Consider the following 27,273-nt stretch of genomic DNA (forward strand, 5'->3'; position numbering starts at 1 on the left):
CAAGTTAGCCAACACCGAACCACTGCTCCCCAGGGGAGGTAGAGGCTCAGGTTCCTGAAAGCACAAAAGCACAAAAAACATGGCACGAAACAGACCGTGAAAAGGACGCTTGTTTACAGCAAGAGCTGAAACAAGAAGGCAGTGTCGCCTTGTTCAACCTCAGCTGAGGACATGCACATCAAGTCACTCAAACTTTTTGCTGCTCTGTTCATGTCCACAGATGACCACGGAAGCGCTGCAAGTATTGATTTGGGGATTACAAGAAACTTTTGAGGTTAGTAGGCAAAATTGCAAACACAAAATCCACAAATAATGAGACCTGACTGTGTCAACAAATAAAATCCAGTGATATATAAAGAAAACAATGCACCACAACAAAGTGAAGTTTATCCTGAGAATGTATGGCTGGTTCAGTATTCAGGAAAATCAATCAGTGTATATCACCACACTGCGTGTCCAAAGAAGAAAAATCACATGAACATATTAATGGATGAAGACAAAGCACATGACGAAATACAGCGCTCATTCGTGACGAAAACTCTAGCAAACTAGAAGGGAACTTCCGCACCCTGGCAAAGGGCATCCGCATAACACCAACAACTAACACTGTGCTTCATGGTGGACGACAGTTCAGGCTGGGAACAAGGCTCGGGTGTGCAGTCATCGCCCTACTTCATGCACCTGGGAGTCTTGGCCAGGGCAGTAGGTGAGAAAGAGGAAGAAGAGGCACACACGAGAGGAGGAGATGCCGCTGTCGTGTTTAGAGACCACACGACTGTCCGCGTCAGAAACTCCAGGGAATCTACACAAACTCCTGGGGCTAATAGGTGGGCTTAGCACGTGGTGGGTACAAGGTCAACCACAAAGACCAGTTGCATCTACTTACCGCCAATGAACAATTGAGAACTGAATTTTTAAAAGTACCATTTACAATAGCTCCCCACAAAAATGAAATACGTAGGTATAAATCTAACAAAACATGTACTGGATCATTGTTCTGAACACTAGAAAAATGCTGACGAAAAAAATTTTAAGACCTAAACACTAACTAGAGAGAAGAGAAATTGTGTTCATGGATTGGAAGACTCAAAATTGTAAAGATATCAATTCTCCACAAAGTGATTATATAACGCCAATAAAAGTTTCAGGAGAATTTTTTTGTACATAAAGAGGGACTGACTATAAAATTTATATGGAAGGGCATAGGAACTAGAATAGCTAAAACAATTTTGAAAAAGAAGATTGAAGGACTCGTACTGCCCAATATTAAGGTTTACTACATGGGGACTTCCCTGGCGGCGCAGTAGTTAGGAATCCGCCTGCCAATGCAGGAGACACGGGTTTGAGCCCTGGTCCGGGAAGATCCCACATGCCACAGAGCAACTAAGGCCGTTCTCCACAACTACTGAGCCTGCGCTCTAGAGCCCGTGCTTGGCAACAAGAGAAGCCACCGCAATGAGAAGCCCGCGCACCACAATGAAGAGTAGCCCCCGCTCGCCGCAACTAGAGAAAGCCCGCGCGCAGCAACGAAGACCCAACACAGCCAAAACTAAATAAGTAAATAAATAAATTTATTTTAAAATACCCACATCTTAAAAAAAAAAAAAAGACTTACTATGTGGCTGCATAATCAAGACAGAATTGGGGACAAGAGATACAATAGAATGTCCAGAAATGGGCCCTCACAAATATGGCCAATCATACAGAGGTGCAGAGGGGTCCACGGAGAAAGGATGGTCCTTTCTTTTTTTTTCTTTTTTTAAAATTTAATTAATTTATTTTTTGGCTGCATGGGGTCTTCATTGCTGCGTACAGGCTTTTCTCTAGTTGTGGCGAGCGGGGGCTACTCTTCGTTGCAGTGCACGGGCTTCTCATTGCAGTGGCTTCTCTTGTTGCGGAGCACAGGCTCTAGGCACACAGGCTTCAGTAGTTGTAGCTCGAGGGCTCTAGAGCGCAGGCTCAGTAGTTGTGGCTCGCGGGCTTAGTTGTTCCGAGGCATGCGGGATCCTCCCGGACCAGGGCTCGAACCCGTGTCCCCTGCATTGGCAGGCAGATTCTTAACCACTGGGCCACCAGGGAAGCCCCCGTCCTTTTTTTTTTTTAATTTTATTGAAGTATAGTTGATTTACAATGTTGTGTTAATTTCTCCTGCACAGCAAAGTGACTCAGTTATTTATATATATATATATATATATATATACACACACAAACATATATATATATTGTCTTTCATATTCTTTTCCATTATGGTTTATCACAGGATATTGAATATTGTTCCTTGTGTTATGCAGTAGGACCTTGTTGTTTATCCATCCTGTATATAATAGTTTGCATCTGCTAACCCCAAACTCCCATTCCTTCACTTCCCTACTCCCCCTCCCCCTTGGCAACCACAAGTCTGTTCTCTATGTCTGTGAGTCAGTTTCTGTTTCATAGATAGGTTGGTTTGTATCATATTTTAGATTCCACATGTAAGTGATATCATACGGTATTTGTCTTTCTCTTTCTGACTTACTTCGCTCAGTATGATAATCTCTAGGTCCATCCATGTTGCTGCCAATGGCATTATTTCCTTCTTTTTTGATGGCTGAGTCATATTCCATTGTATATATGTACCACATCTTCTTTAGAAAGGATGGTCTTTTCAACACCCGGTGCCGGTGCCTCGGCCGTCCACATGCAGAGGAGGTGGACTTGACCAAGCCACACGTCTTACAAAGAATAATTCAAAATGGGTCATAGATCAAGTTACATCATGAAACTAGGAGACTTGAGGAGAAAGAATTCTTCATGACCAGGGGTTAGGCAAAAAGTTCTTAGTAACAACACAAAAAAACCATCCACAAAAAAACACACTGATAAATTTGACTTCATCAAGAATTTTAAAATTTGCTCTGTGAAATACACTGTTCAGATAAGATACGGACTGAGAGAAAATATTTGCAAACCTCATACAGGAGAAGGGGCTGCACCTAGAATATATAAAGAATTCTCCAAACTCAGCAGGAAGAAGTCAAACGATCCAACCAAAAGATGTGACACTTGACCAGAGAGGATACACGTGTGCAAAAAGCACATGGGGAGACGCTCAGCGTCCTCAGCCCTTGGTGCAAACTGAAGCCACAGTGAGGCTGGACTGTGCATCGGTCAGATCGGCTGAAATGAAAAGTTGTGACGCGGACACTGGAAAGGACGCAGAGACACCGGCTCTCTCACGCTAGAGAACATCTGCGCAGTTTTGCATCGAGTTAAACCCAGCAGTCTGTCTCCGGGGTGGGAGCGAAAGCACGGGTCCAGCGAAGCCTCGTGCCTGAATGTCCACGGCAGCTTTTCACAGTCGGAGAGCGGGAACCCCGATGCCTCCAGCACCGGGGGTTCAGCAAACGGTTCATCAGAGCAGCCGGTCTCCGCGTGGGCACGGGGGAGACGCCGGGCCTCAGGCCTCAAGCTGAGGGGAAGAAGCCAGGCTCAATCCATCTCTGAGACCCCCTCCCGAGGACAGAACCTCAGCGAGGAGAGCCAGTGGGGTGGGGGGGTGGGGCCGGGCTGGGCGGTTCTGGTTGTGGCGGCCGGGGTCACACAAATAGACCCATGTGCACAAAAAGGGGCAATTTCACCGCACGCCTGCAAACCACCAAACCACTCGACTGGGGCTGACTCTCGCCCTCCTCGTGGGACCACAGCTGGCCCTGACTCCGGGCCTTTGCTCTGGCCAAGCCCTCGGCCTTGGGCCCTTTCCAGTCACCTGACTCCGCTGACCTGCCCTTCGCCTGAGCGCGGGCACCGTCCTCCCGCTGGGGAAGGGCGGGGTCGGAGGGCAAAGTCTGAGCAGCCTCCGGAGGGGACCACCCTGGGCGGGGCTGGTGACCCCAGGTGGGGGCAGGCAGCAGCGGCTGTCACCTGCCTGACAGCAGACTCGGGCTCAGGGGAGCGGTGACCGGCGTCGGGTGGCGGGCAGAGGCGGGCCGGTACCTGGCCGGTGCCTGAGAGACGACAGCCGGGCCGGCTTCCACGTCGCTGCCGCTGTTCATCCACCAGCCCAGGTGAGGGGCCGTGTTGGTCTGGGGGTGCCAACCGGCCCTGGGGGCGTGCTCTGTGTGGAGTCTACCCAGCCTCTCTGCCCGCCCACTGGGGGCTCAGGCTGGGGGCTCAGGGTGCTACACGCCCGGGAGGGGGTATGAGGTGGGGTACCGGTGTCCCTGGCCCTGCCTGTAACTTGTCTGTCTCTGTGAGGCGGCCTGTGGCCAGGGTGCGTTTGGGGACACAGGCTGGGTCCCGTCCGGCCTGATGGCGGCTCGAGCAGGTCGCCCGTCCTCTCTGAGCCTCGCTCTTCCCTCCTTAAAATGGGATCAGGACGCAGACGGGCCGCCTGGAGCCCAGGGCCCTGCATTCACCCTGGGAGGTGGACGCCCCCTGGGAACAGCCGCATTCCTGCGGGGATCCTGATGCTGCACAAAGTCCATGAGACTCAAAGCTCTGCAGACCTCAGACCATTTCCTTTGGACAGTGGTGGCAACTGGCCGAGGCCCCTGGTGACCTCGTGTGCGTGGGCCCCTGCTCAGGGACGTTTGGGGGCTGGAGAGGGCCCTGCAGAGGCCTCAGCCACTGAGCTGGTGCCGCGGCCCCGTGCAAACCACATTCCTGGGTCAGCCTGGGCCGGCTGCGAGGGACCGTCATGGGGCCACGTGAAAAGTTTCAGATCAGAGAAGCCCGAGGCTGGGTTTTTAAACAGAAACCAGATGAATCTGTTCAGAACCCCTCGGCCTTCAGGTCCTTCGGTAGAGAAAGCGTGCTTCCCGGGCCCCCGCTGACCTGCTTGGCAACGATTAGACCCCTGGCAGTCGGTCACCCGTCCCCACCGGGTTCAGGCCCGACCTCAGGGCTCTTAGAAAACTGTCCTGGGAGAGGCCTGGGGTGAGGGCTGCAGGGAGGAGCCAGGTCGATGGGAGAGGCGGGGCCCTGGGTTCCCAGAGTTCACTGTGGAGCTGGGGCTCCTTATCCTTCGGGGCACGGGAGGGGAGCTGGGGTCCTGGGAGGGTGCGGGGGGTGGGGCTGCCAGAGCACATGCGGGTAGCTCCGCTGGGCCCCGGTGTGGCACTAGAAGGGGGGTCTCCGGGACCTCCGCATTGCTGTGTGTTGCAGCCTAGCCTGTCGCCAGACAGGGCGTCCCGGTGCCCGGCCCCTACCGGCCCCTGTGACGCCGTGACACCATGCGTAGCCCGGCTCTCCAGCGTGGTCTTTAGTCCTGCCCATCAACCCAGCCGGCATGGGCTGTCTGAGCCCCGGGGAGGACCGAGGGCCTCTCCAGGGCAGCGGCACCTGCAGCCAGCAGAGTCTGGGTGCTCACTGCTGCCCACCCCACAGGTGCCAGTCCCCCCCCCCATGGGGCTGACATGGAAGGAACGGGTCTTCACAGCCCTGCTGGGGGCTGCAGCGGTCTCAGGCCTCACCACGCTCATTCTCTTCCTGGTGGAGACCACCAACATCCTCCTGCCCGCAGACACCAAGGTGTGCCCCCAGACCCCACCCAGGGGAGGCTGGGCTGGGCCGTGACGGCCCCGACACCCTCCTGACCCTGGTGTCACTCCCAGTTCGGGATCGTGTTTGACGCTGGGTCCTCCCACACATCACTCTTTGTGTATCAGTGGCTGGCAAACAAGGAGAATGACACAGGTGTGGTCAGCCAGGCCCTGGCCTGCCAGGTGAAAGGTCAGTGGGCAGTTCCATCAATGGTGGATGGGTGTTGGGAGCTGCCAGCCGCTGCCCGGCTGGGCTTTCCAGCTGGATGGAGGTTTGGGAAGTGGCACAGGCTGGAGCTGGGCAGTAGCAAATCAACCTAAAGAAAAGGGGCTCAGAGAGGTTCAGTGAGTTACCCCAGGGGGCCCAGCTGGTCAGTGGGAGCTGGGCCAGGGCTCTGGATCTGTCCTGCCTGAGCCTGCAGAGATCCGAAACAAACTCTTCCAGCTCCTGGGGCTCCAGACGTGGCATCCCTCCAACCTCTCCCTCGGGCTTCACGTGGCCTCTCCCCTGTGTGTCTCAAATCTCCCTCTTCTGTCTCCTGTAAGGGTGCCAGTCGTTGGTTTTAGGGCCCACCCGGGGAATCCAGGACGATCTCATCTTAAGATCCCTAACTCAAGGACATCTGCAAAGACCCTTTTTCCAAATACGGTCCCATTTGCAGGCTCCGAGGGTGAGGATGTGGACGCATCTTTGGGGGCTACTTTTCAACCTCCCACAGGCCGTTTCAGCTCAGCTTCCTTCGGGGCCTGGAGCCTTGTCCTGTAGTGTTGTGTTTCAGGGCCTGGCATCTCTTCCTACGCCTCCGACCCTGCACAGGCTGGCGAGAGCCTGCAGGGCTGCCTGGAGGAGGCGCTGGCACTGATCCCAAAGGCCAAGCATCAGCAAACGCCCATGTTCCTGGGGGCCACGGCTGGCATGAGGCTGCTCAGGTGCGGGGGCTGGCGTGGGCCCGCACACGTCCCTGGGGTGCAGTGTGAGAGCTGTGGTCCCTGCTCAGGCGCGATGGAGGAGGGGTGGCTCCTGCCACCTCCAGCGTCCCTGTCCTCTCCGTGCAGCCAGAAGAACAGCTCTCAGGCGGAGGACGTCTTCGCAGCAGTCAACCGGGTCCTGAGCCGGTCTCCCGTGGACTTCTGGGGTGCTGAGCTCCTGGCTGGGCAGGACGAAGGGGCCTTAGGTTGGGTCACCATCAACTACGTCCTGGGCCTGCTGGTGAAGGTGCCACAGACGGCCCCAGGGTGGGACGGGGGCGGGGGGGGTCATCATGGCCGGCCCCAGGACTCAGTGCCCCCTGTCTGTGGCCAGTACTCCTTCTCCGGAGAATGGATCCGGCCTCTGGAGGGGACGTTGGTGGGCGCCCTGGACATGGGTGGGGCCTCCACCCAGATCACCTTTGTGCCTGGAGGCCCCATCCTGGACAAGACCACCCAGGCCACCTTCCGCCTCTATGGCACAGAACACAGTGTCTACACCCACAGCTACCTCTGCTTCGGGCGCGACCAGATGCTGAACCGGCTCCTGGCCGGGCTGGTGCAGGTGGGCTGCTCTGCGGGAGGAGGGCGGGGCACCCTGCCAGGCGGGTGCTCAGAGATGCCCCCACCCTCCCCACAGAGCAGCCCGGGCCTCCTGGTGCGTCACCCCTGCTACCACAGCGGCTACCGGGGCACGCTGGCCCTGGCCCCCCTGTACGGGTCGCCCTGCGTCCAGGCCGCGCCCCCCCGAGACCTCGGCCAGAACCTCACCGTGGAGGGGACGGGGAACCCCGGGGCCTGTGTCGCCGCCATCCGGGGTCTCTTCAACTCCTCCAGCGGCGACGGCCGAGGAGACTGCGCCTTCGACAGGGTCTACCAGCCCCCCGTGCGGGGCCAGTTCTACGTGAGCCCCCGCGGCCTGCCCTCGGGGCCCAGCTTCCCCTCGGGGGCCCTTGGGGAGCCTGGGACCCCAGGTGGGGTGGGGTGGGGTGGGGTGGGGAGGGGCGGAACCCGGCTCATCCTGGGCCCCCCTGCCTTGCGCCCTGCCCGGGCAATTCACCCCCCTCCCCCAGGCCTTCTCCAACTTCTACCACACGTTCCACTTCCTGAACCTCACGTCCAGGCCGCCGCTGGCCACGGCCAACGCCACCGTCTGGGAGTTCTGCCAGAGGCCCTGGAAGCTGGTGGGTGGATGTGGGCCGCCCGCCCCCCAGCTGGGCCCCAGCTCCCTGGGCTGCAGACTCCACCGAGCAGGGACCCCGTCCCAGGCAGTGCGGCCGGGGGCTGGGGGGCTCCAGGCAGGAGACTCAGGGTCACGTCTCCGAGGGGGACCAGCCTTGGGGGCCCAGGAGGTGAGGCCTCACGGGGCTCCTGGCCTCCCGGGCCCCCAGGTGGAGGCGAGCTCGCCCGGGCAGGACCGCTGGCTGCGCGACTACTGTGCCTCGGGCCTGTACATCCTCACGCTCCTGCTGGAGGGCTACGGGTTCAGCCAGGAGACCTGGGGCGGCATCGAGTTCCGCAAGCAGGTGACGGCGCAGGGCGAGAGGGGGTTGGGGCTTCGGGCCGCCGCCCACAGCCTGACCGGCCGTGTGGCCCGCAGGCCGGTGGCACCGACATCGGCTGGACGCTCGGCTACATGCTAAACCTGACCAGCTTGATCCCAGCCGAGGCGCCCGCCCAGTGGCGGGCACAGAGCTATGGCGTCTGGGTGGCCGGAGTCGTCTTTTTGGTGCTGACCCTCACGGCCATTCTCGGGGCCACTGCGGTGCAGCTCTGGCGCCGGGACTAGGCCAGCTGCCAGCTGGTGCTGGAAGGCAGAGGCCTGAGCTGGCCGGAGCCTTCCTGAGCCCTGACCCCCAAGGCTTGCCCTGTGGGCTCTGGCCCCATGGTCACATGGCCCCCTTTTGCCCTTGGGGTCATTCTGGCCATGGAGGCTGTGCCGTGGCCCCGACCATGGCCTTCAGGTCCCAGCGCCCCAGCGTGTTTCCCGTGTGGCACGAAGGCTGGGCCATCGCGACCCCTGCAGCCCTCAGGGCTGTCTGACTGCAGACCTACAGGTGCAGGGCCAGGCTGAGCCGGGGAGTGGGGGTGACTGCTGGAGGTAGAGGGGGCCCGGCTCTTTGGGAGGGGCTGGCAGCGGGCCCTGGCCTCTCCAGGAGCTGGCAGAGCCAATGTCCAGGCTCTGCGGGCTTTTCCCGGAGCAGCCACCCCACAGCCTCAGAAGCCTCAGTCAGGCCCTCAGTGGCCAAGCCCAGAACACGGACCACACCTTGGTGGGGGCAGATCGCCTTTATTAAACCCTCCTTGCCACGGACTTCTTAGCGCCAAGCTCCTCATGTGCGCCGGATGGCCAGGACCACGAAGCACTTGGGGAAGATACCGATGCGGCCGTCACAGTGGCCCTCCAGCCACGCCTGGTCCACTGCAGGGGGCGTCAGGGCATCACCACATCTGCTCGCAGACACCGCGTTTGCCCCGGGGCCCCCGGCAGGGCGATGGGGGGGCAGTGCCAGCTCTACCTTCGCACAGGACATCCACGGTGTCTCCCGGCTGCAGGGCCAGGTCCTCGGGCCCCTGGGCGGAGTAGCCGTGCCGGGCCACCACCTGGTAGAGGACAGGCCGGCCGCCCACTCCCTGCGGCAGCGGGGAGGGCTGTAGGGTAAGCTCGGCATGGGGAGAAGGGCTGGACACCCCCGCCCCGGGCCGCCCCCCCGCCCCGGCTCACCTGGCACTGTAGCCGCAGCTCCCCAGGGCCGGCAGCCCTCTGCCAGGCCCTCTGCAGTGCCTCCTCCCCGGTGAGGGGCACCCAGCCCCCGCTGTCACTAGGGTCTCGGTAACTGCAAAGAGATGCCTCAGAGTGGGCAGCGCGGGCAGGGGCTTTAGGGAGGGTGCTGACCTCTGACCTCAAAAGCCTCTCCCAGGGCCGGGACTAATAGGTGCCCAGCTTGGAGGCCTCCCACCGGCTTTCCAGCTCACCTGAGCTGCCCACTCTGGGCCTGGGGAGGGAGGGCCTGGCTCATGAGGGCCCGCAGGCTGGACAGGTCAGCTCCTCTTGGGGCCCTCAGGGCCAGGGTGAAGGTGCACCGCACTGTGACGGTCACCAAGGACTCGGGGCCCCCTGCAGCCACGCCCTGGGTCCAGGCAGAAAGGTGGTTGGTCTCCAAGGCCCCAGATCTGTGTGCCCAGGACTGCCAGGGTGGGCTTCGGGCCAGGGGGCAGGGCAGGGACTGAGAGGGTAGGAGGGGGCTGGGGCTCTGGACTTGTGAGGCTTCTTTAGCTGGGGTCCCTAGAGGCATTCGGAGGATGGGGTCTGGCCTTGGAGCCCCACATCCCTGGGGGGTGGAGGGTGACATGAGAGCCAGTGCCTCTTACCCCAGCACCTGCAGGATCCTCAGAGGAGCCAGGGCCCAGCCCCCCAGCCACCAGCAGCCCTGCGGGACGGGGAGGAGTCAGGGACTCAGGTGGCTACCGACCCCCAAAGTAGAACATGTTGGAGTAGAGATGCTGGCACCACGTGCCCACCGGGAGCCCCAAGGCCACCAGCTTCCTCCTTGGAGGACAAAGAGGCTGCTCCCAGCCCCGCCCTGATACCTGCCTGGGGCTCCCTCCACAAAGTACCCTCCCTCCCACCACCAGCTGCTCAGGGGGCCTCACCTGGAGGGACCTGCTGGCCAACTTGCTCCACGTGGGGCCTCTGCAAGGAAAGCCACAGGCTGGGGCTCTGCCGGGCTGGGGTGGGGCCCTGAGGGTGGACGTAGCTTTCCCTGGGCCTGGAGCTCGTCGGGGGCGGTGCCCAGACACTGTCCGAGCAGAGCCAGTGGTGAGGGGCATGGCCTGCAAGACAGCCTGGCCAGGCAGGAAGCCACAAATCTAACGGCGTTGGAGGTGAATTTGCGGCATGAACCAGGTCCCTATAGGCCTGGAGACTACAGACAGGCCACCTGGCACTGTGGGCTCCAATCCGTCTTCCCCTGGCCCACCAGGAGGTGGCAGCTCCAGCTGGGGTTCCCGGTGACCCTGGGGGCTGGGAACCGAAGCCAGGGACCCGCTGGACTTCACCCTGTGTTGGGACCCTAAGCAGTGGGTGTGCTGAGGGGCAGCAGAAACCCCCGAGGGCCCCAGTCCTGGCCACACCGACCAGCTGACTCAGATCCTGATTTCAGGTGGGATGTGAAAGTTGGACTAAGTTTGTAAATGGAGTGTTTAGATTTTTATCAGATTTGTCAGCTGTTGAAAGCAATTAGGAAGCTGCCGCCCATTGTCAGGAGGGTCAAGTGCTCGAACACCCAGCATGTGAACTTAGGGCCACGGGGTTTCATCAAGCACAGCTGTGATGGATGGCTTTCAAGGGCACCGATCTGTCCACCGAGTTAGCTGGACAGCAGTGAAAGAGGAAGTGAAGTGACCGTCTCATTTTAAACTGAGTCCTTTGATAAATTGAATGTGAAATTTAACCACCTTCTCTGTGCTGGGCGGCCTCCCGGCTCCTGGTGCCGGCTGCACACCCCTGCCGGCACACCTGCCCAGCACACCTGCCCAGGAGAATCCTGTGCCCCTCCCTTCCTCAGCCTCACCCAGTGCCTGGGGCATCTCGGGGAGTCCCGTGTCCAAGAAGGAAGGCCGGGGGCCCCAGCTGAGGGGTGGGAGCCTCATGGCTATGACGCACGGGCTGCAGGCCCCTCCCGGGCCCAGGGTGGGGAGCAAACACCCGGGCTCCTGTCTATGCACACGTGAGCAGCAGTGTGTCCCTGACCCATGGCGTCCGGTCACTGTGGCTGGCTCCCGCCAAGTCCCTGGCCTGCCTGAGGAAGCCAAATCTCTATCCCCCAGCAGGTGATGAGGCCACCTGCCCTGCCCTGAGACCCTTGCAGGGCCCAGCTGTGGCTGGTCCCGAAGCTCAGCCTGGGGCGGGGGTCCTCCAAATACTGTGGCCCCTGCCTGCCCTGCCCGGGCTCACCCACCTGCTCATCATTGGTGACCAGTGTGCCATGGTCAGCCCGCCCAGCCTGGCCAGAGCTGACCTCCATCTCCGCATCAAGGGGCGTCCTGGGGCCACAGCGGGTACCAGGTCCGGAGGGGCCTGTGTCACGGGCCCTGGAGGGAAGGGGGAGGGGGTCCTCGTTCTCAGGCCTCACCCAGCCAGCACAGAGGTCGAGGTCCTCCGTGAAAGGTGGGCCTAGGAGAGCCCTGAGCTGGAAACGAGGAGCTCCCCAGTCGGACCGCCACCTGTGAGGCTGCATCTGGCGGGGCCGGCAGGGCTGCTCCCGTCGGCCTGCAGCCCAGCCTGCTCCCCACCCCGGCGCCTCTGGCACCCACCCCCAGGCCTGAGCAGAGCTTCAGTGAGGGGCAGGCAGGCTCTTTCCCCAGGAGCAGAACAGGCTCAGGACAAATGCGGGCACAGGGAGGGCTGAGCAAGGCGGGACCCCCCTCCCTGCACCGGGGCTCCAGCCAATCCAGAAAGGGGACACAGCCCCCCTGGCCCCTGGCCCGGAGCGGCCACACTGGGTCTGCAAAGGGGCTCTAGCCTCGGGCCGGAAGGCAGGCCTCGCAGGGCCTCTGCCGACAGGGGAAGAGTGGGGGGCCACAGCCCCTCCCTACCGTTCGGCAGCCCCAGGCCTGGCTTCACCACGTGCGTAGAGAGCCTGTGGGCACACAGTGACCCCCTCCTCAGGATGCAGACCCCATGGAGCGTCAGGGGCTGGGGGGCAAGGCTGCACAGTTTTCACTGGCTCTCTCCCGGGATGGGACGCCCCCCCCGCCCCGCCACGTTTAGATCAGAAGGACGTTGAGAAGCCTGCGGGGAGGGTTTAAGGCATCCTTAAGAGTAATGGGTCTGGAAGGCCCCACCTGCAAAACGTCAGAGGAGAAATCAGGTGGCTGGAAGGCTGCCCACCCACCTGTGGCTGCTGAGGCCGGGCGTCCTCGTGCGGGCCGTCAGGGATGGCGGAGGCCACCACCTGGGGAGGGACAGCAAGGGGCTGGCCGAGTCAGGGGTGCCCAGCCCTCGCTGCCCATTCTGAACCCCGAAGTCTCCCATCTGCCCGGGGGGTGCTGCCCAAGCCCGGCCCAAAGACGTTGGACCACCGTGGTGGGGGCAGGGAGGTGGGAAAAATATGTTTGAAGAAGGAAGACATCTGTGCTGATCATTTTAACTTATTTTTCGTACAACTTTTAAAATATTCTTGTTTCTTAGAAGCAGTCATCTCCTGTGATAACAGGACTCCAAGTTGATGGATTAATGCAGCTCAGAGCCCCCTCCTCCACGCAGCCCTCCAGCAAAGACACGCAGCACCTAGCCCTCGGGTGACCGGGGGGTGTCAGGCCTGGCTGAGGGCCACCAGCTGGAAACCAGAGTGGATCTTCCTTTGTGCACAGGGAGTCCTCATTTCCCCGGTTACCGCCCCACCTTTGGGGTGAGTTACTCCCCATTATCCTGCGATCTTGCTGCTGCTCTGCCCTGACCCAGGGTGGGCAGAGGTGGCCCAGGCCAGCCTGCCTCGGTCCTCCCCAGGGTCTTGCTCTCTGAGGCAGAGATGCAGGGAGGACACAGAAACACAGAACCCAGGAGAGGCTGAGGCCAGAAGAGCGAGTCGAGGGTGGAGGCAGGCAGGGCCGGCACCACCTTGGGGGTCCTCAGCAGCTTCTGGTGGGCTCCACCGCCAGGTTCCAAGACCCAGATCTGTGACCCCATTTGGAGACACTGCTGCCCACCCCGGGAGCCTTGTGTCCTCTGTCCACCCACCAAGGCCTTGATGACCCCGGGTGTCCCTGTGAACTCATCCCGGAAGCTTGGGACACGGTGTGAGCTCAGCAGGGGCCTGGCTGCCCGCCGCTCTGCGGCCTGCTGGGTGCTGCTGGCCCCTGAGCCCCTGGGGCCTGAGAAGCGAGAAGCTGCCCCTCCCTTACCTTGGCCTTGCCCAGGAAATCCACGGGCTCCAGGTGCGCCAGGTGCCGCCTGTGCGGCCGGAAGACCTCACCCCTGGGGACCTGCCGAGGCTGCAGGGGGACCTGTTTCTGGAGGGGGATCCGGACAATGCACACCTGAGCGCTGGGCCAGGCCTGCGGCTGCAGGAACCTCACAGCAGAAGGGACGGCTTGGCCCCGTCACCTACTTCCCATAGCGCATGGGAAGCCCAGCCCACACCTGGGCACACAGGCCGCCTCCCTCTAGAAGTTTCTTCAGCTCATATAGTCAGTTTTGGGGGCGGGACAGATGTGAGCCCCAAACTGCAGGCTATGGGCCTGGCAAGCCACCTGAGTCAGTTTAGGAGTCTGGCTCTGCTCACCTGCCCTCACCTGCCCCTTCACCGGCCCCTCACCTGCCTTCACCTGCCCCCTCCCCGCCCCTCACTTGCCCCTCACCTGCCCCCCACCTGCCCCCTCACCTGCCCCTCACCTGCCCCCTCACCTGCCCTCACCTGCCCCTCACCTCCCCTCACCTGCCCCTCACCTCCCCTCACCTGCCCTCACCTCTCCTCACCTGCCCCCCACCTGCCCCCTCACCTGCCCTCACCTGCCCCTCACCTCCCCTCACCTGCCTCCCACCTGCCCCCTCACCTGCCCCTCACCTGCCCCCTCACCTGCCCCTCACCTGCCCCCTCACCTGCCCACCTTCCCCTCACCTGCCCCCTCACCTCCCCTCACCTGCCCCCTCACCTGCCCCCCACCTGCCCCCTCACCTGCCCCTCACCTGCCCCCTCACCTCCCCTCACCTGCCCCCTCACCTGCCCCTCACCTTCCCTTCACCTACCCCTCACCTACCCCTCACCTGCCCCTCACCTGCCTCCCACCTGCCCCTCACCTACCCCTCACCTGCACTTGGCCCAGGGCGATGTCCAGGTCATCGCGGGCCCCTTCCGGCCCCTTGGAGATGGCTTCCTCTAGGCTGCGGGTGGCCTCCGCCCAGAGCCCCAGCTGGCTCTGCACTGCAGCCACACTGAAGAGCACCTGAGAGTGAGGCGGGGGTGACGGCAGGCCCAGGACCCCCCCAGCCCCACCCCCACCAGCTCTGCCCCCAGCCCCACCGCCTGGTCCCACACCTGGCCCTGCCCCTGGTCCAGCCACTGTGCTTCCCAGACACAGCTGCCCAGGGTTCTTCCGGGTGCCCAGCAGACGTGGAGCCCGCCTGGCTCTGCCCTTGGGCCGGCTCTGCCCGGCAGGCCTCATTCTCCAGACCCCCAGCCGGAGCGGATCAGCCCTCCCTGCTTCTCTGCTCTGAAGGTCAGGCGGACCTCCCACCTCTGGAAGCAGCCTCTCGGCCTTTGCAGCCCCGTCCTGCATTTGGCCTGACCCCTTCCTCCCCGTGCTGCCCTGCTTACTGAACCCCCAAGAGTCTGGGGTGCTGTCTGAGGAAGGCCTCTCTCCGCCCCGCCCCGCCCCTCCCCCCGTGTGGAAGGACGCTTTGGGCCGGATGTGCTGGGGACAGCAGCGAAGTCGCCCAGGGCTCCCGGAAGCTGAGGGTGGGGAGTGCTCGCCCACGGCAGGCTCTGTCCCCGCAGTCTGCAGGGACACCGCGCTCCCAGAGCTGCTGTCACATGGCCTGCTGGGGCCACAGCCGGCCGACTCCCACAGCCCGCCTTGCACACAGTGCCCTGGGCTGGGGCCACCCCGGCGGGACTTCCCCCGCGGCTGGCTTAGTGGGACACGAGTGGTTCCTAGGGGCTCCGAGGCAGCACGTGTCCGGGAGCGCTAGGAGCATGGGTGCTCCTCCCAAGCCCCTCCGTCAGTGCCCACCCCGCCCCAGGAGGCCAGGAACGGCGCCAAGCGAGGACCCCAGGGCGGGGACGCCAGGGGCCCACAGCCAGGCCTGCTTCGGCCCAGCCCCCCTCCCCCGCCTGTCACCTCTCGCTGACCTCTGACCCTCCCCTGCGCCCCCCGGTGGGATGTGGGGGCCCCTCTGGCCAGAGGGAGCACCTGAGTCAACACGGCCCCAGCTGTGACAGTGACAAGACAGCGGGACCCAGAGGATGGGGTCTTCAGGACGAGCGGCCTGGAAGGACCACCTGGGCCGCCTGCCCGCAGACAGCACCCCCAGCGCCCAGCCACGTCCCGCTCCCCGCACGCCCACCTCCCAGGCCTGCAGCTTGAACCGCAGGCCCAGCTGGGTGTAGTCGATGGCGGCGTTGTCCCTCAGCTGTGCCAGGGTCCGCTGGAAGTCGGACAGGGCCTCCCGGAACCTGTGGGCGGCAGGGGAGCCTGGCGTGGAGGCCCTCAGCGGCCAGAGGGCAAGGGGTGGAGCTTCGCCCAGCCCCACGCTGCCCCAGCTCCTGCTGCAGTGGTGGAGGCCGTGGTGGTCACCCAGGTCTCAACACAGGGGGTCCACACACAGACAGGCTGAGCAGCACGTGGGGCTCCAGCTCTGTCCTCTGGGCGCCTCGCTCCCCTGCCCGTACCCCAGACCCGCTCCCAAACCTCGGTGTGCAGAGTGCCCTGGGCGTGTCCTGCCTGCTTCTCGGGCCCTGCCCCACGGGCCTCCCCAGGCAGAGCCCCGCTGGAAGCTCCCCAGCCCCCACCAGAATCCCCATCGCCCCCAGGAAGGCTCCTGGGTCGATGAGAAGAGGAGGTCGCCCCCAGAGCCCACCTGCCCCCAGTGGGACCTTCTGTGGGGGCCAGGTCTGTCCTGCAGCCCGGATCCCTTCTCTGGGAAGGGCCCGGCGCCGAGGGCCGGGTGGCTAGGGAGGACCCCCATCACCTCCATGTCCTGGGACGCACCACTCCTCCAGCCCTGCCCTCGGTTTCCACGTTGGCAGAACGGGTATAATCGCGCTGTCCCGGCTACAGCAGGGATGTAGGAGCAAAGGAGGGGAAGCCGGCACAAGCACTCTGTGATCCCCCGAACCCCGCAAAGAGCCAAGGGTCAAGGTGCGGCCCTACCCTGCTTCCGCCGCCACACGACCACAGCATCCTGGTCCTGGGCTCCCCTGGGGCCGCCCAGGAGGGGTCGGTGAGAGGAGGTGACCCGTGGGCAGAGAGGAACACAGGAAAGGGCTCTGCAGAGCCAAAGGGCCATCAGAGAAAGAACAGGGCACTTCTGTGCTCACCTCTCCAGCTGGAAGTTGGCCACTCCTCGCTGGAAGAAGCCAACAGCCATGCAGGCATCCTTGGTCACTGCCTGGTCAAATGCCTGGGGACAAAACTGCCCATGGAACCCCCAGGTCTGTAACCCCATCACTCCCGTGTCACAGATACGGTCCAGGCGGACGTCCAGCAATGGGTCAAGGAATCCTGTTGGCCCCCATCATGGCCACCTGCAGGAGAAGGTCTCCCGCGCCCACCCGGGGGGCCTCTGAGTCCGAGGCTGGGCGCACGCGTCACGGCCACAACCCAAACCCGCCTGGGCTCCCGAGGTGCCCTGCGACGCGCTCAGGGGCAGTTCGGTGGCAGCATAAACCAACTTGTTTACCATGAGGACAAGGAAACACTCCATCACGTTAATCGTAGTTACCTTCGGGGGAGGGAGTTATGCAAGATTTTTGTCTTTTTTAAATCCTAGTTTTGGTAGTTTGTACAAATTGACACACTTCTCATCTATTAGAATCAGAAAGAACAACAACACAAAAGTCTTAATATGTGTGTAAAACACAGCTCTTCCTGAAACTAGACTCAGAAATGACATCATCTGTTCCTAAGGAGGACAGCAGCCACCAGTTAAACACAAGCAAGAGAAGGGCATACAGCAGCTATCAAGTTAAATACAGGTAACTGGATTGGTGTCATGGCCAAGTGGGGGGCTTGTTGAACTGAGTTTGACCCGAGGTTGAGGGTCCGCACACAGTATCGATGTGGCCACTCAGCACTAGGGAAACCCGTTTGTTGTCCTGCCACACAGAGCAGCCAAATCGAAGCTTCTGTAGGGCTCCTACCAACAGATTGCATTCCCAGCTACACCATTCTCACCCTGCCCAGGTCCTCAGAGACAACTAGTTTTATTCATTGTAGCCGTTCCATCTGCTTTTAAAAAAATTTCCAACAAACATGCCTCTGCTACTCTGTCTCCAGTTAGGGTGGAGGAGAATTTAACACTCACACCCCTCTGCGCAGAACTTTTGTCCCCTCTCTCTGGTTAAATCACGGTTCAGAGGAAGTGGTGACTGGATTGGCCTCACACCGCTGATTCCATGGTGTCCAGTGATCGCACCCCCCTTGTTGGATAACATTTTAACACTGACATTGTTGCTGAGATAACTGTAGATTCATACACAGATGTGAAGAATGACAGGGCAGGTCCCTTGAACACGTTTTCGGTAGCTGTCACTGATGGCCTGAACAACGCGGGAACCTGGCTCTTTCTGAGGGGGATTCGGGGTGCTGCTGGCTTTTTGTTGTCACCCGTGGAACGTGCACCACCGTGATAAACCTGGGGGCTTGAAGGGCAGAGAGTGGCCTGGCTGGCCCCTCGGCGGAGGCACGTGTGTGTGTGCGCCCATGTGTACCCCCAGATCTTGGTTCTGCTTTGGGGAGTGGGTGGGAGACGGGTGAGCGCTCAGATCTGGGGTTTGGGCAGCAACCAGAGACCCTGTCTCCTGGCCATCACCGCAGGTGTCTGCAGAAGGCCCAGCCCAAACCCTACACCCTGGGTGCCCCTTCCCAGCCCCATCCAGCTTCGAGCCTGTTTGCAGGTATATTAGCACCTCGGCCAAGAGCACCTGAGCCAGTGTTCATCCCGGCCGTTCCCCAAAACTACAGAGCCTGGCACGTGGTCACCACACAGTGGAGGCAGTGCCAGAGCCCTGCGCCCCCATCCCGGCCCTGACTCAGCTCCGCTGGGGTCCCCTGCCCACACAGGACTCCCCTGCTTAGGTGTTCACTGAGGCGGACCTGGGGAGACATCTTCAGGTGGCCATCAGGGAGGAAGGGCAGGGGTCCTGGGCTCACCCCTGCAGCTGGGACTTTATCCCACCCCTCATCGACCCCCCCCCAGGGCCAGAGAGCAGCGTCCCCCAGGGGTGGGGTCTCTGCGACCAATCCTGGGGGCGCAGGCTGTCGGGCCCCTGGCTCACCCGCAGCGCGGCCTCCGGGTCCCCGGCTAGCAGGTGCACGCAGCCCACGTTGAAGCTCATCCTGGCGGGCGGCTCCGGGACGCTCGAGAAGAGGCGCAGGGCGCAGTCCCAGTCCCCACGCGCCACAGCCTGCGCGCCCCGGTGCCAGTCGCGCACCAGGTCCCCGAGCGAGGGCATGACGAGGTGGACACCAGCCCGGCCCCACGGCGGAAGTCGGAGATTCCTGGCCGGAGGGCGGCGGGCGCGGCCGGCGGCGTTGGGAGTCCCGTCACGGGCCCGGTGGGGTGGCTGGGGGCCGAGGACCGCGGAGCAGGGGCCCCGGGATCCGGAGACCGGCGTGGAGCAGCGGGGGCCCTCCGAGGAGGACGGGAGGGTCGGGGACTGACACCGGCGCCAGGTACTTGGTGAGGGGCGGGGCGGGCCGGGGTGCGCCAGGTGCACCAGGCCTCCTGCGGCCCACGGCGCCCCCTGGCGGCAGAGCGGCCCCACCCCCGTCAGCCCCGCCCCCGGACTGACCACGCCCCCAAACTGCGGCCTGGAGGCCCTCCCAAGCCGGCCCCGCCCCGCCCCACCGGCCTGACCGAGACCCTAGCCAGCCTCCCGGCTCCTCCCAGGACCCAGCCCCGCCCCTCCGGACTAACCACGCCCCCAAGCAGAGGTCCGGCTCCTCCCCCCGAGTCAGCCCCGCCCCTCTGGACTTCCGCCTGGAGGTCCGCCAGCTCGCGCTTCCCGGCTCGCCGCTCACAGCTCGCCAGGCCTCGTCGGCCTCGGTGCGCTGCGGAAAGCCGTCCGGGCCCGCTGCTGACGCCGTGGCCGCGGCCGGGCCAAGGTTCCGGGCGGACCCCGCCGACTCAGGTAAGTGACCCCGGGGCGCGGGCCGAGCGTGCGAGGGGCGGGGGCCGTGGAGCACGTCCTGGGTCGAGCACTGGCCACAGTTGGTGCCCCTGGGGCCTCCCGCGCCCGCGGCCGGTGCTGGACATGGGCACAGCTGGGAGGGCCCCGGGGGCGGGTCACCCGCGCTGGGCACAGCCAGTCTAGGACCTCGGGTCGGAGCCGGAGGGGAGGCCCGAGGCTCACGTGAGGAAGCAAGTCGTGGTCCTCCCCAGCGACCCTCTGGGGACGTCCGTCAGGGCGTCCTTCCGCCCAGGGAGACCCTTCCCCTCTCCGTCGTTCCCTCAGCCGGCAGGACTGGTCCAGCCCCCACCTCCCGTGGCTGGCGCTGCCCCTGTGTGGGCAGGTGGGCCCCACGTGGTGCGGCCCGGGAGACCCTGGACGCCAAGCATAGAGCTGCTGTGTACCCCGCCCCCCTCAAGTCTCTGGTTGACCTTAAAGATAAAACAGCCAGTTATTTTATCAGCAAAATGGGTTTATTCAGGAACAGCAGAGAATTGCAACTCAGGACAAGAGGGCTACAGCGAAAACCATAGGCAAGACCAGCTAATAAAGGAGAGGAACGTTACTTGATAGAGAAAAAGGAGGAAGTTGGGAGGGGCCGCTTGCAAGGAGAGCCCATTGGAGGAAACGGGGTTCAGGGTGGCGATGCTTCCCACTGGCTGGGCTGCTGCCAGCGGGGAGAAAACCTGCCTTTTCCTCTGGGTCGATGTGAAGTACGTCTCTGCCTGTTTGGGGTCTGCAGACACGAGGAGTGGTGGTGTGTGAGAGCTCCCCCTTCCAGCCTTCCCGACTCCATTTTAATGAGGTTCCCTTCATTCAGTTTCACACCGTGAACACCAGAAGGTCCTCAGCCCGGGGAGCGGGGGCGGTGACAGGCCGGGGACCCAGGGAAGAGTTGACGCTGCTGCTCGAGTCTAGAGGCAGACATCCCTGTTCCTCAGGGGACCTCAGTCTTTTCTCTTAAGGCCCTCAACTGATTAGACAAGGCCCACCCACATCGTGGAGAGTCTCTGCTTTACCAGTGTTGTTTTGTCTACTGTTTTAAAGGTTAATTTCATCTGAAAAATACTTTCACAGCAACATGTGACTGTATTTGACCAAATATCTGGGCACCATGGCTTTGTCACGTTGACACATAAAATTAACCGTCACAGCACCCAACCCTAGAAACACTCCCGTAGATGGGCTCTGCCCTTTTCCGTACTCAAGAGAGCACCCTCCAGGGTCCAGGGGAGGCTTGTGTCTCGGGAGGTGTCAGAGCCCGGAGCCCAGCGGTTAACACAGAGACCCAGCTGCCTCTGACACTGGACTCCTCCTTCCTCAGTTGGGCCTGTGACTCTGCTCAGTTATGGCTGAGTCTCCTCCCTGTGTGCCCCTGGGCCAGCTCCCTGTGCCTTACCTGAGGACCAGGGACGATGAGGACGACCCAGCAGGGGTGCTGTGAGAAGGGCCTGCCATGATGCTTGAGAAGTGCTCAAAAGGTGTCCTGGGCCGCTGTGCCCCCGAGGACCCTGCTTCCTCACCGGTGTGGGCTCTGAGGTTCCCAAACTGCTGGCCTGGAGGTGGGCAGGGCCCGCACCACACACATGCTCCCTCCTCCCCGAGTTCCCGTGTGGACGCTCCCTTCCTCTCACCAAACCTCCCGCCCCCCAGCCTCCCCGCAGCCCTGCCCGGTCCGGCCTCAGGATTCCCGCCTCCCTCGCACCTGGGGCTCTCCGTCGCTGCAGCCCTCACCCCCGCCCCGTCTGTCCTTGCAGCTTACGCCCTCCACCTGACGAGCCCCGCCCACCGGGGCCTCTGGTCCCCAGTCCCTTCAGGCTGGAGGAGCTTGGCCTCGCCGACTGGTCTGTCCCCCTGGACCGTGAGCCTCAGGGGGGTCACGCGGGCCCCGTGCGGGCACTTGCTCCTCCCCCGGCCCAGCTCCTTCCTCATCCTCTCCTCCGGCCCCACCTCTGCCCCATCCTGCCTCCCAGCCCAGGACCCGGCCCCCTGGCTCCCGGAGGAAAAGCAGCAGCTGGAAGGGGGTCCCCGCCTCCTCCCTGGGAACGCGCCTGCTCCCGCGGGGCCCACGTGGGCCTGGCGCTGCCCCCTCCTCATCCCCACATATCTCCCTGGGGTGCTCCGTCTAGGTATCATTTCCCCCCTCGAAACAGATGTTTGTCTTCGCACCTTGAACAAAACACTCCCCTCCTGCGCCCACACCATTTCTTTGTTCCCCTTTGCAGCAAGACTCCTTGAAAGAATTGCCAGTACTCAGCGTCTCTGTTACCTTTGCTGGGTGCTTTTTAGAAACTAGGGTATGATTCACATATCATAAAGTGCATTTTTAAAGTGTACGGTTCAGTGTTTTTGTCACATTGACAGAGTTGTGCAGCCATCACCACTAACTCATCCCCCGCTGCAGTCACTCCCTGTCACGCCTCCCCCAGCCCCGGGCAACTGGTGGTCCAGTCTCTGTGGATTCGCGTCTTTTGGACAATTCGTATGAGTGGAATCGTAAAGCGTGTAGATGTGTGTCTGGCTTCTCTCCTCAGCATCATGGTTTTGAGGATCATCCACGTTGTAGTGTGTGGCAGTTCTTCATCCCTTTTAAGGCTGAGTTACATGCTGTTGTGTGGATGGACCGATTTCGTTGATCCCTGATGGGCATTCGGGCTGCTTCCACTGTTTGGCTCTTGTGAATCACACTTGTGTGCACGTGTTTGTGTGGCCGTGTGTTTTCCATTCTCTTGGGAGCTGGGTCAGGTGGTCACTGTGTGTAGCTTTTTGACTGTTTTCCCATCGTGCTTTTTACTCTTAATCCTGCTCCAGGCGGCCTTCCCACCAGGGTTCCACCCAAGCACTTGTCAGGGTTTCTGGTGGCCTCCTTGTGGCTCGTCCGCCCATCGGTGCCTGGCCTCTGGGACACACCACCTCTGGGTCTCCTGTGCTCCACCCCCAGCCCGGCCGCCTCTTCCACCTCCTCTGGCTCTGTCCTGGGGCCCTGCCTCTGTGCACTCACCACCCGGGGTCCCGTTGTTTGAATTACTCTCTGGCTGTTCTCTGTGCCCACTACTCTTCAACTTTTCTATCTCCATAATAAAAAGATGAAAAAAGTACCATCCCTGTGCCTGCCAGTGTACACGGATTACTATTGCGGCTCTGCTCCTAATAGCCCAAAACTGGAAACAGCCTAGATGCCCTTCAGGGGGTGCTGGTCAAACAGACTGTGCGTCCACACCGAGGGAGCCCACTCAGCAAAAAGGATGAGCGCTGGGCACACACAGCGACTTGTGTGCATCTCAAGGGAGTGTGCCGAGTGAACACAGACCCCGAAAGGCCAGACTGTGTGGTTCCATCTATGCAACTTGCTTGAAATGACAAATGACGTGAATGGAGATCAGATCAGCGTTGTCGGGAGTCACTAGCAGATGGGTCACTAACAGATCAACGACTGTGGGGCAGCTGTGAAAGGGCAACAGGAGGGCTCCATGGGGCTGGAGCGTTCTGGTTCTCGACTGAATCAACACAAGGTCCTGGTTGTGATTTGGGGTATGTGTGTATGGGTATATGGGACTTCTATTATTATTTCTTGCAAGTATATGTATATCTACAGTTATCTGTAGATGTTTAATTTTTAAACATCCTTAAGAAGATTTCAATTACAAGTTTTTCTATATTACAGATAGCCTGAAAATTGGAGTGATTAAATGACCTCTAAGATTCTTCCAGCTCTAAAATTCAATACTTTAGAGGTTGTTCAGAAAAACTTCCTTGTATCTGAGCTAAAAATCTATTCCCCAGGGGACTTCCCCGGTGGTCCAGTGGTAAAGAATCTGCCTTCCAATACAGGGGACATGGGTTCGAGCCCTGGTGGGGGAACTAAGATCCCACGTGCTGCGGAGCAACTAAGCCCGTGCACCACAACTACTGAGCCTGTGCTCTAGAGCCTGCGAGCCACAACTACTGAGCTCGTGCGGCTGCAACTACAGAGTCCACGGACCACAACTAGAGAGAAGCTTGCGCGCCACAAGGAGGACCCCACGCGGCCAAAAATAAAATAAATGAATAAACTATTGCCCAGTAGTTGTGGAGGTGCCTGGAGCGGCTGTGGCCCGGAGAGCCCCGAGCGGGCCTTTGTCAGGACGCTGTTCAGCGCTGCCGCCGGTGAGAACTTCCCAGGCTCCTCCTCCGCGGGGGCGGAGCTGCTGAGATTGGTCGGATCCCGCGATTCGTAAGTCAGTAGAGGCGGGCGCAGGGGCCGTGTCCTGAGTGAGGACAAGACTCAGTGGCCAGCTTGGCGCTGCAACTTACTTCCAGAAGAGTTCAGTAACTGGTTGGTTCTGGAGCACAGATGTCAATCAGATGGGCAGGAATTGGGTACTTGGGAATTGATTTTCGCCCAGTACAAAGAATTTTTGTTTGCTTTTTAAACAATGGGCACTTCCAGGAAAAAACAAAATGCCACATAAGATTTTTCTCTCAGGAAATAAAAACAGGCTCGGATGTGATAGGGGCACTTGGTGTCCGAGGCCAGCCGTGTGGGTCTGGGTACCCCCGGGCTGTGTCCATCGCACAAGGCCACGGAGAGCCTCCCAACTCAGAGCTCGGTGACCACGCTTCTCCCCGGGGCTCAGCCGGGGCATTGGGTGGGTCATCAGACCCACCGCTTCAGGTGTTTACAGGCTGCCGACGTGAACACGTTCGCCGAGGACCCTGTCCCCGCCACCGCCAAGAGGTCTTAAAGAAGAAAAGCACGAATGACAAGGAAGGGCGGCATTCGGACAAGAGCAGGGGCCCCTGCAGCCAGGGCACCCCGCACTCCAGGGAAGCCACGCACACAGCAAGTGGCTCCAGATGAATCTCCTTGGAGGGTCAGAGTCGAAAGGAGAATGTAAAACAGGAGCGTTCAGTTCTGTCCTGTAGGATCCCGTGGCGAAGGGCTGCATGCTACGGGGGGCTGGGTGTCTGGGTGCATTGGACCTGGAAGCAGCTGGTCACCCGTCTCTGCTTTCGCGGACGGAGACCCCCCGCAGTTTCAGAGCAGAGACTGTGCTGCTGGTCCCTGAGCTAATGTCCACTCGCAGGCCCCCCGCACAGCCACCGGCGTCCTGCCCTGGGATGGCTACCCTGCGGGCCAGGGCCTGTCCCCGAGCAAGGAGAAGCCAGAACGCTAGAAGCTTCGAGCAAACCGGCAGCAATGAGCCTGTAATACAGAACCAGAGCTTGTGAAGGAGAGCTCGTCGTGTGGAGTAATCGCAGGAGCCAGCGAGCGCTGCGGCTCCCGAATTCCAGGGGCGAAGGGCCAGTCCTCAGGGGGGGCTTCCACCTCCCAAGGAAGGAGGGCCAGCCGGAGGGAAGAGGGACGTCTGGGCTATCACGACAAAAAGGCAGGTCCAAGAAGCCTGCGTTTAACCAGAAGGCATTCGTCTGCAGTGGGGAGGGAAACCGTGCCCCCAAAGTCAAAACCAAGAAACAAAAGGAAGTAGAGGGAGTTAATAAAGAGAAAAGCTTAGAAGGAAATCATGCCATTTGCAGCAACATGGATGGACCTAGAGATGATCACGCTAAGTGAAGTAAGTCAGGCAGAAAGACATATCATATGGTCTCACTTACATGTGGAATCTGAAGGATGCAAATGATCTCATTTACAAAACAGAAACAGACTCACAGACACAGAAAACAAACTTGTGTTTACCAAAGGGGAGAGGTGGGGGGGAGGGATACATTAGGGGTTTCGGATTAACGTATACACACGACAATATTTAAAATAGATAACCAACAAGGCCCTACTGTATAACACAGGGAACTATATTCAATATCTTATAATAACCTGTAATAGAAAAGAATCTGAAAAAATATATATATAACTCAAAAAAAAGAGAGAAAGCTTAATTAAATAATTAAATCAGGAGGTACAAAACCAAAAACCAGTTCTTTGTGTTTTTGTTTTTGTTTTTTTTTTTTTGGCCACACCGAGCGGCTTGTGGGATCTTAGTTCCCTGACCAGGGATCCATCCCAGGCCTCGGCAGTGAAAGCAACGAGTCCTAACCACTGTACCGCCAGGGAATTCCCCAAAATCTAGTTCTTTGAAAATACCGATGAAATAAACTTTTGATAAGACTAATTAAGGGAAAACAAAAGAGAAGTAAAAACTTGCTGAACATTCATGAAAGGCGAGAACCACACACGGAAACAAGATTTACACCGAACGCCCTGATGTTATGGTAATAAATGTGAAAACCTCCTCAAGAAATCGAGGCCTCCTATCAGAACGGGCCTGGGGGAAGCAGGAGACTGGAGCAGGCAATGAGCAGAGAGCAGGTAGGCTCAGAAGTTCCTGCCGTCTGGGACGTGGGCCCCCGGGCTCCCCACCAGTCCTGGCTGCAGCCCCAGGACCCTGAGTCAGGACCATTGGCCGCCACTTGAGACAGCAGATGTGTCTGGTGGTCACGGACAGCCAGTGACACAAGCGGCCGGCTCTGCAGCTCAGACCGCCGGGCATCTGGGCGGGCGGGCGGCTGGCATCCCCTGTAAAGCTAAGATTCCATTGTAGTTTATTTTAACTTTTAAGAATAACATCTGTGGTTTGATTTCCTTTTTTTCGTGAATACAAAGCGGAGTGTGTTCATTGTATAATATTTAGAAAACACAAAAAGTAAAAGAGAAAACCCAGAGGACTGGCGGGTGCCCCCCGGTGCCAAGTGGGTTGAGGCCCACGGGCCTTTGTTCCGACGCGGCCGCTTTGGTGACACACAGCTTCGTGACACACTGGGAGGACTTGTCCCCGTGACGTTAAATATTTAATGTAAAATGTGGTTTTTAAGTAGCCATTCGTCATTCCCCCGATTTCTACCTCATTTTTGGTCGTCAGGAGGCCCTCAGAGCAGGCAGGAAGCAGGAAAGCCCACCCGAACGGTGGGGCCGGTGACCCCTGACCTCTACCCCCTGCCCCCACTGCAGTCTGGCATCCGGTGAGAAAGGGTCCCGAAGAGCCTTCTGGCCGAGACTCCCAGGGCTGGTTCCTTTGTGCTGCAGGAGAAACTCGACTCAGTGTGACACCATCGCAGTGACCCTTGGTGTTTAAAGTTGGCGACCTTAATTTTTAAAGGAACAATCGTTAAGTCAAATCAGTAAGTTAAAAATCACACCTCTGGGATGGAGGGACTAAGAAGAGAGATCGACCAGTGTTGGCGAGAACTTGGGGGGGTGGGGAGTAGTTTCCCGAGGCAGCTGCCCTGGAAGAGTCCGCGGGTTCCCCGAGAGTTAAACACCAGCCGCGTCCGGCCCGGCGCTCCCTGCCCACAGACGTGCCCGCGGCCGGGTCCACACCGTGGCACGTTACCCAGCTGAGATGCCGCAGTGCGGATGAACCTCGGAAACATCGTGTTGAGTGGAAGGAGCCAGACAAGAAAGGACGTATATTATGGCTCCATGTGCACGAAGCGTCCTGAACAGGCAAAGCCACAGGGACAGGAACAGGGTCATGGGTACAGGAGGTCGGGGGGCCAGGGTGGGTGACTGCTGGCGGGGACGGGCAATCTTTTGGGGTGATGACAGGCTCTGGATTAGGAGTGATGGTTGCACGTGCCTGAATATACTAGAAACACTGAATTGTATACTTTAAAAGGGTCAATTCCATGGTATGTGAATTACACCTCAATAAAACTTTAAAAAGTCACTGAGATGTACGCACAAAAGTTTAATTCAGTTGGAATGGCTTTCAAGTTAGCGCTGTTATTTAACTGAAGTGGCCTGAGTGGCCACATCTGCAGGGCCCAGGCTTTGCACCCCCATGTCTCTGGGGATCCTGGGTGGCTCTGCATTTGGGATTGGGGGCAGCAGGTTAAGTCTCCCCGTAGCTGTTGTGGGGAGTGGCGGCTGGGGGTCCGGTGTCCCCTCGTCCTGCCCC

The 27,273-nt window shown here is 60.2% G+C and overlaps 3 protein-coding genes across 23 annotated transcripts in view; 2 read left to right on the forward strand and 1 right to left on the reverse strand.

Moving 5' to 3' along the window:
- Positions 1-3,942: 3,942 nt before the first annotated feature.
- Positions 3,943-8,277, forward strand: ENTPD8 (ectonucleoside triphosphate diphosphohydrolase 8). The gene is made up of 10 exons (XM_061200834.1): positions 3,943-4,043; positions 5,365-5,508; positions 5,592-5,709; positions 6,299-6,449; positions 6,576-6,735; positions 6,823-7,053; positions 7,129-7,392; positions 7,562-7,672; positions 7,880-8,014; positions 8,089-8,277. Exons 2-10 carry the CDS (start codon positions 5,383-5,385, stop codon positions 8,275-8,277), a joined length of 1,485 nt encoding a protein of 494 aa, XP_061056817.1. The 5' UTR covers positions 3,943-4,043; positions 5,365-5,382.
- A 493-nt stretch (positions 8,278-8,770) lies between these two features.
- On the reverse strand, positions 8,771-18,950 carry NOXA1 (NADPH oxidase activator 1). 3 transcript variants are annotated; one of them, XM_061200836.1, is made up of 14 exons: positions 18,488-18,950; positions 16,529-16,611; positions 15,556-15,664; positions 14,301-14,435; positions 13,395-13,502; positions 12,386-12,445; positions 12,087-12,130; positions 11,450-11,582; positions 10,143-10,182; positions 9,861-9,919; positions 9,465-9,619; positions 9,214-9,325; positions 9,008-9,122; positions 8,771-8,910 (listed from the first exon to the last, which is right to left on the reverse strand). In XM_061200836.1, exons 1-14 carry the CDS (start codon positions 18,662-18,664, stop codon positions 8,822-8,824), a joined length of 1,419 nt encoding a protein of 472 aa, XP_061056819.1. In that variant the 5' UTR covers positions 18,665-18,950; the 3' UTR covers positions 8,771-8,821. The 3 variants fall into 3 exon arrangements, with proteins under 3 accessions (XP_061056819.1, XP_061056818.1, XP_061056820.1); XM_061200835.1 differs by lacking the exon at positions 9,861-9,919 and having other exon boundaries at positions 10,143-10,334; XM_061200837.1 differs by lacking the exon at positions 9,861-9,919 and having other exon boundaries at positions 10,143-10,334; positions 15,556-15,683; positions 18,488-18,573.
- Positions 18,951-19,209: 259 nt separating this feature from the next.
- Positions 19,210-27,273, forward strand: part of EXD3 (exonuclease 3'-5' domain containing 3) — a 75,993-nt gene continuing 67,929 nt past the window's right edge. For all 19 annotated transcript variants that reach the window (XR_009702034.1, XR_009702035.1, XM_061199531.1 and 16 more), the window contains exon 1: positions 19,210-19,342. The gene's annotated coding sequence lies outside the window, so the exon portion shown is untranslated. The remainder of the gene's footprint in view (positions 19,343-27,273) is intronic.

The sequence above is a fragment of the Eubalaena glacialis genome, chromosome 9, assembly GCF_028564815.1.
Source record: "Eubalaena glacialis isolate mEubGla1 chromosome 9, mEubGla1.1.hap2.+ XY, whole genome shotgun sequence".
NCBI classification, from domain to species: Eukaryota; Metazoa; Chordata; class Mammalia; order Artiodactyla; family Balaenidae; genus Eubalaena; species Eubalaena glacialis.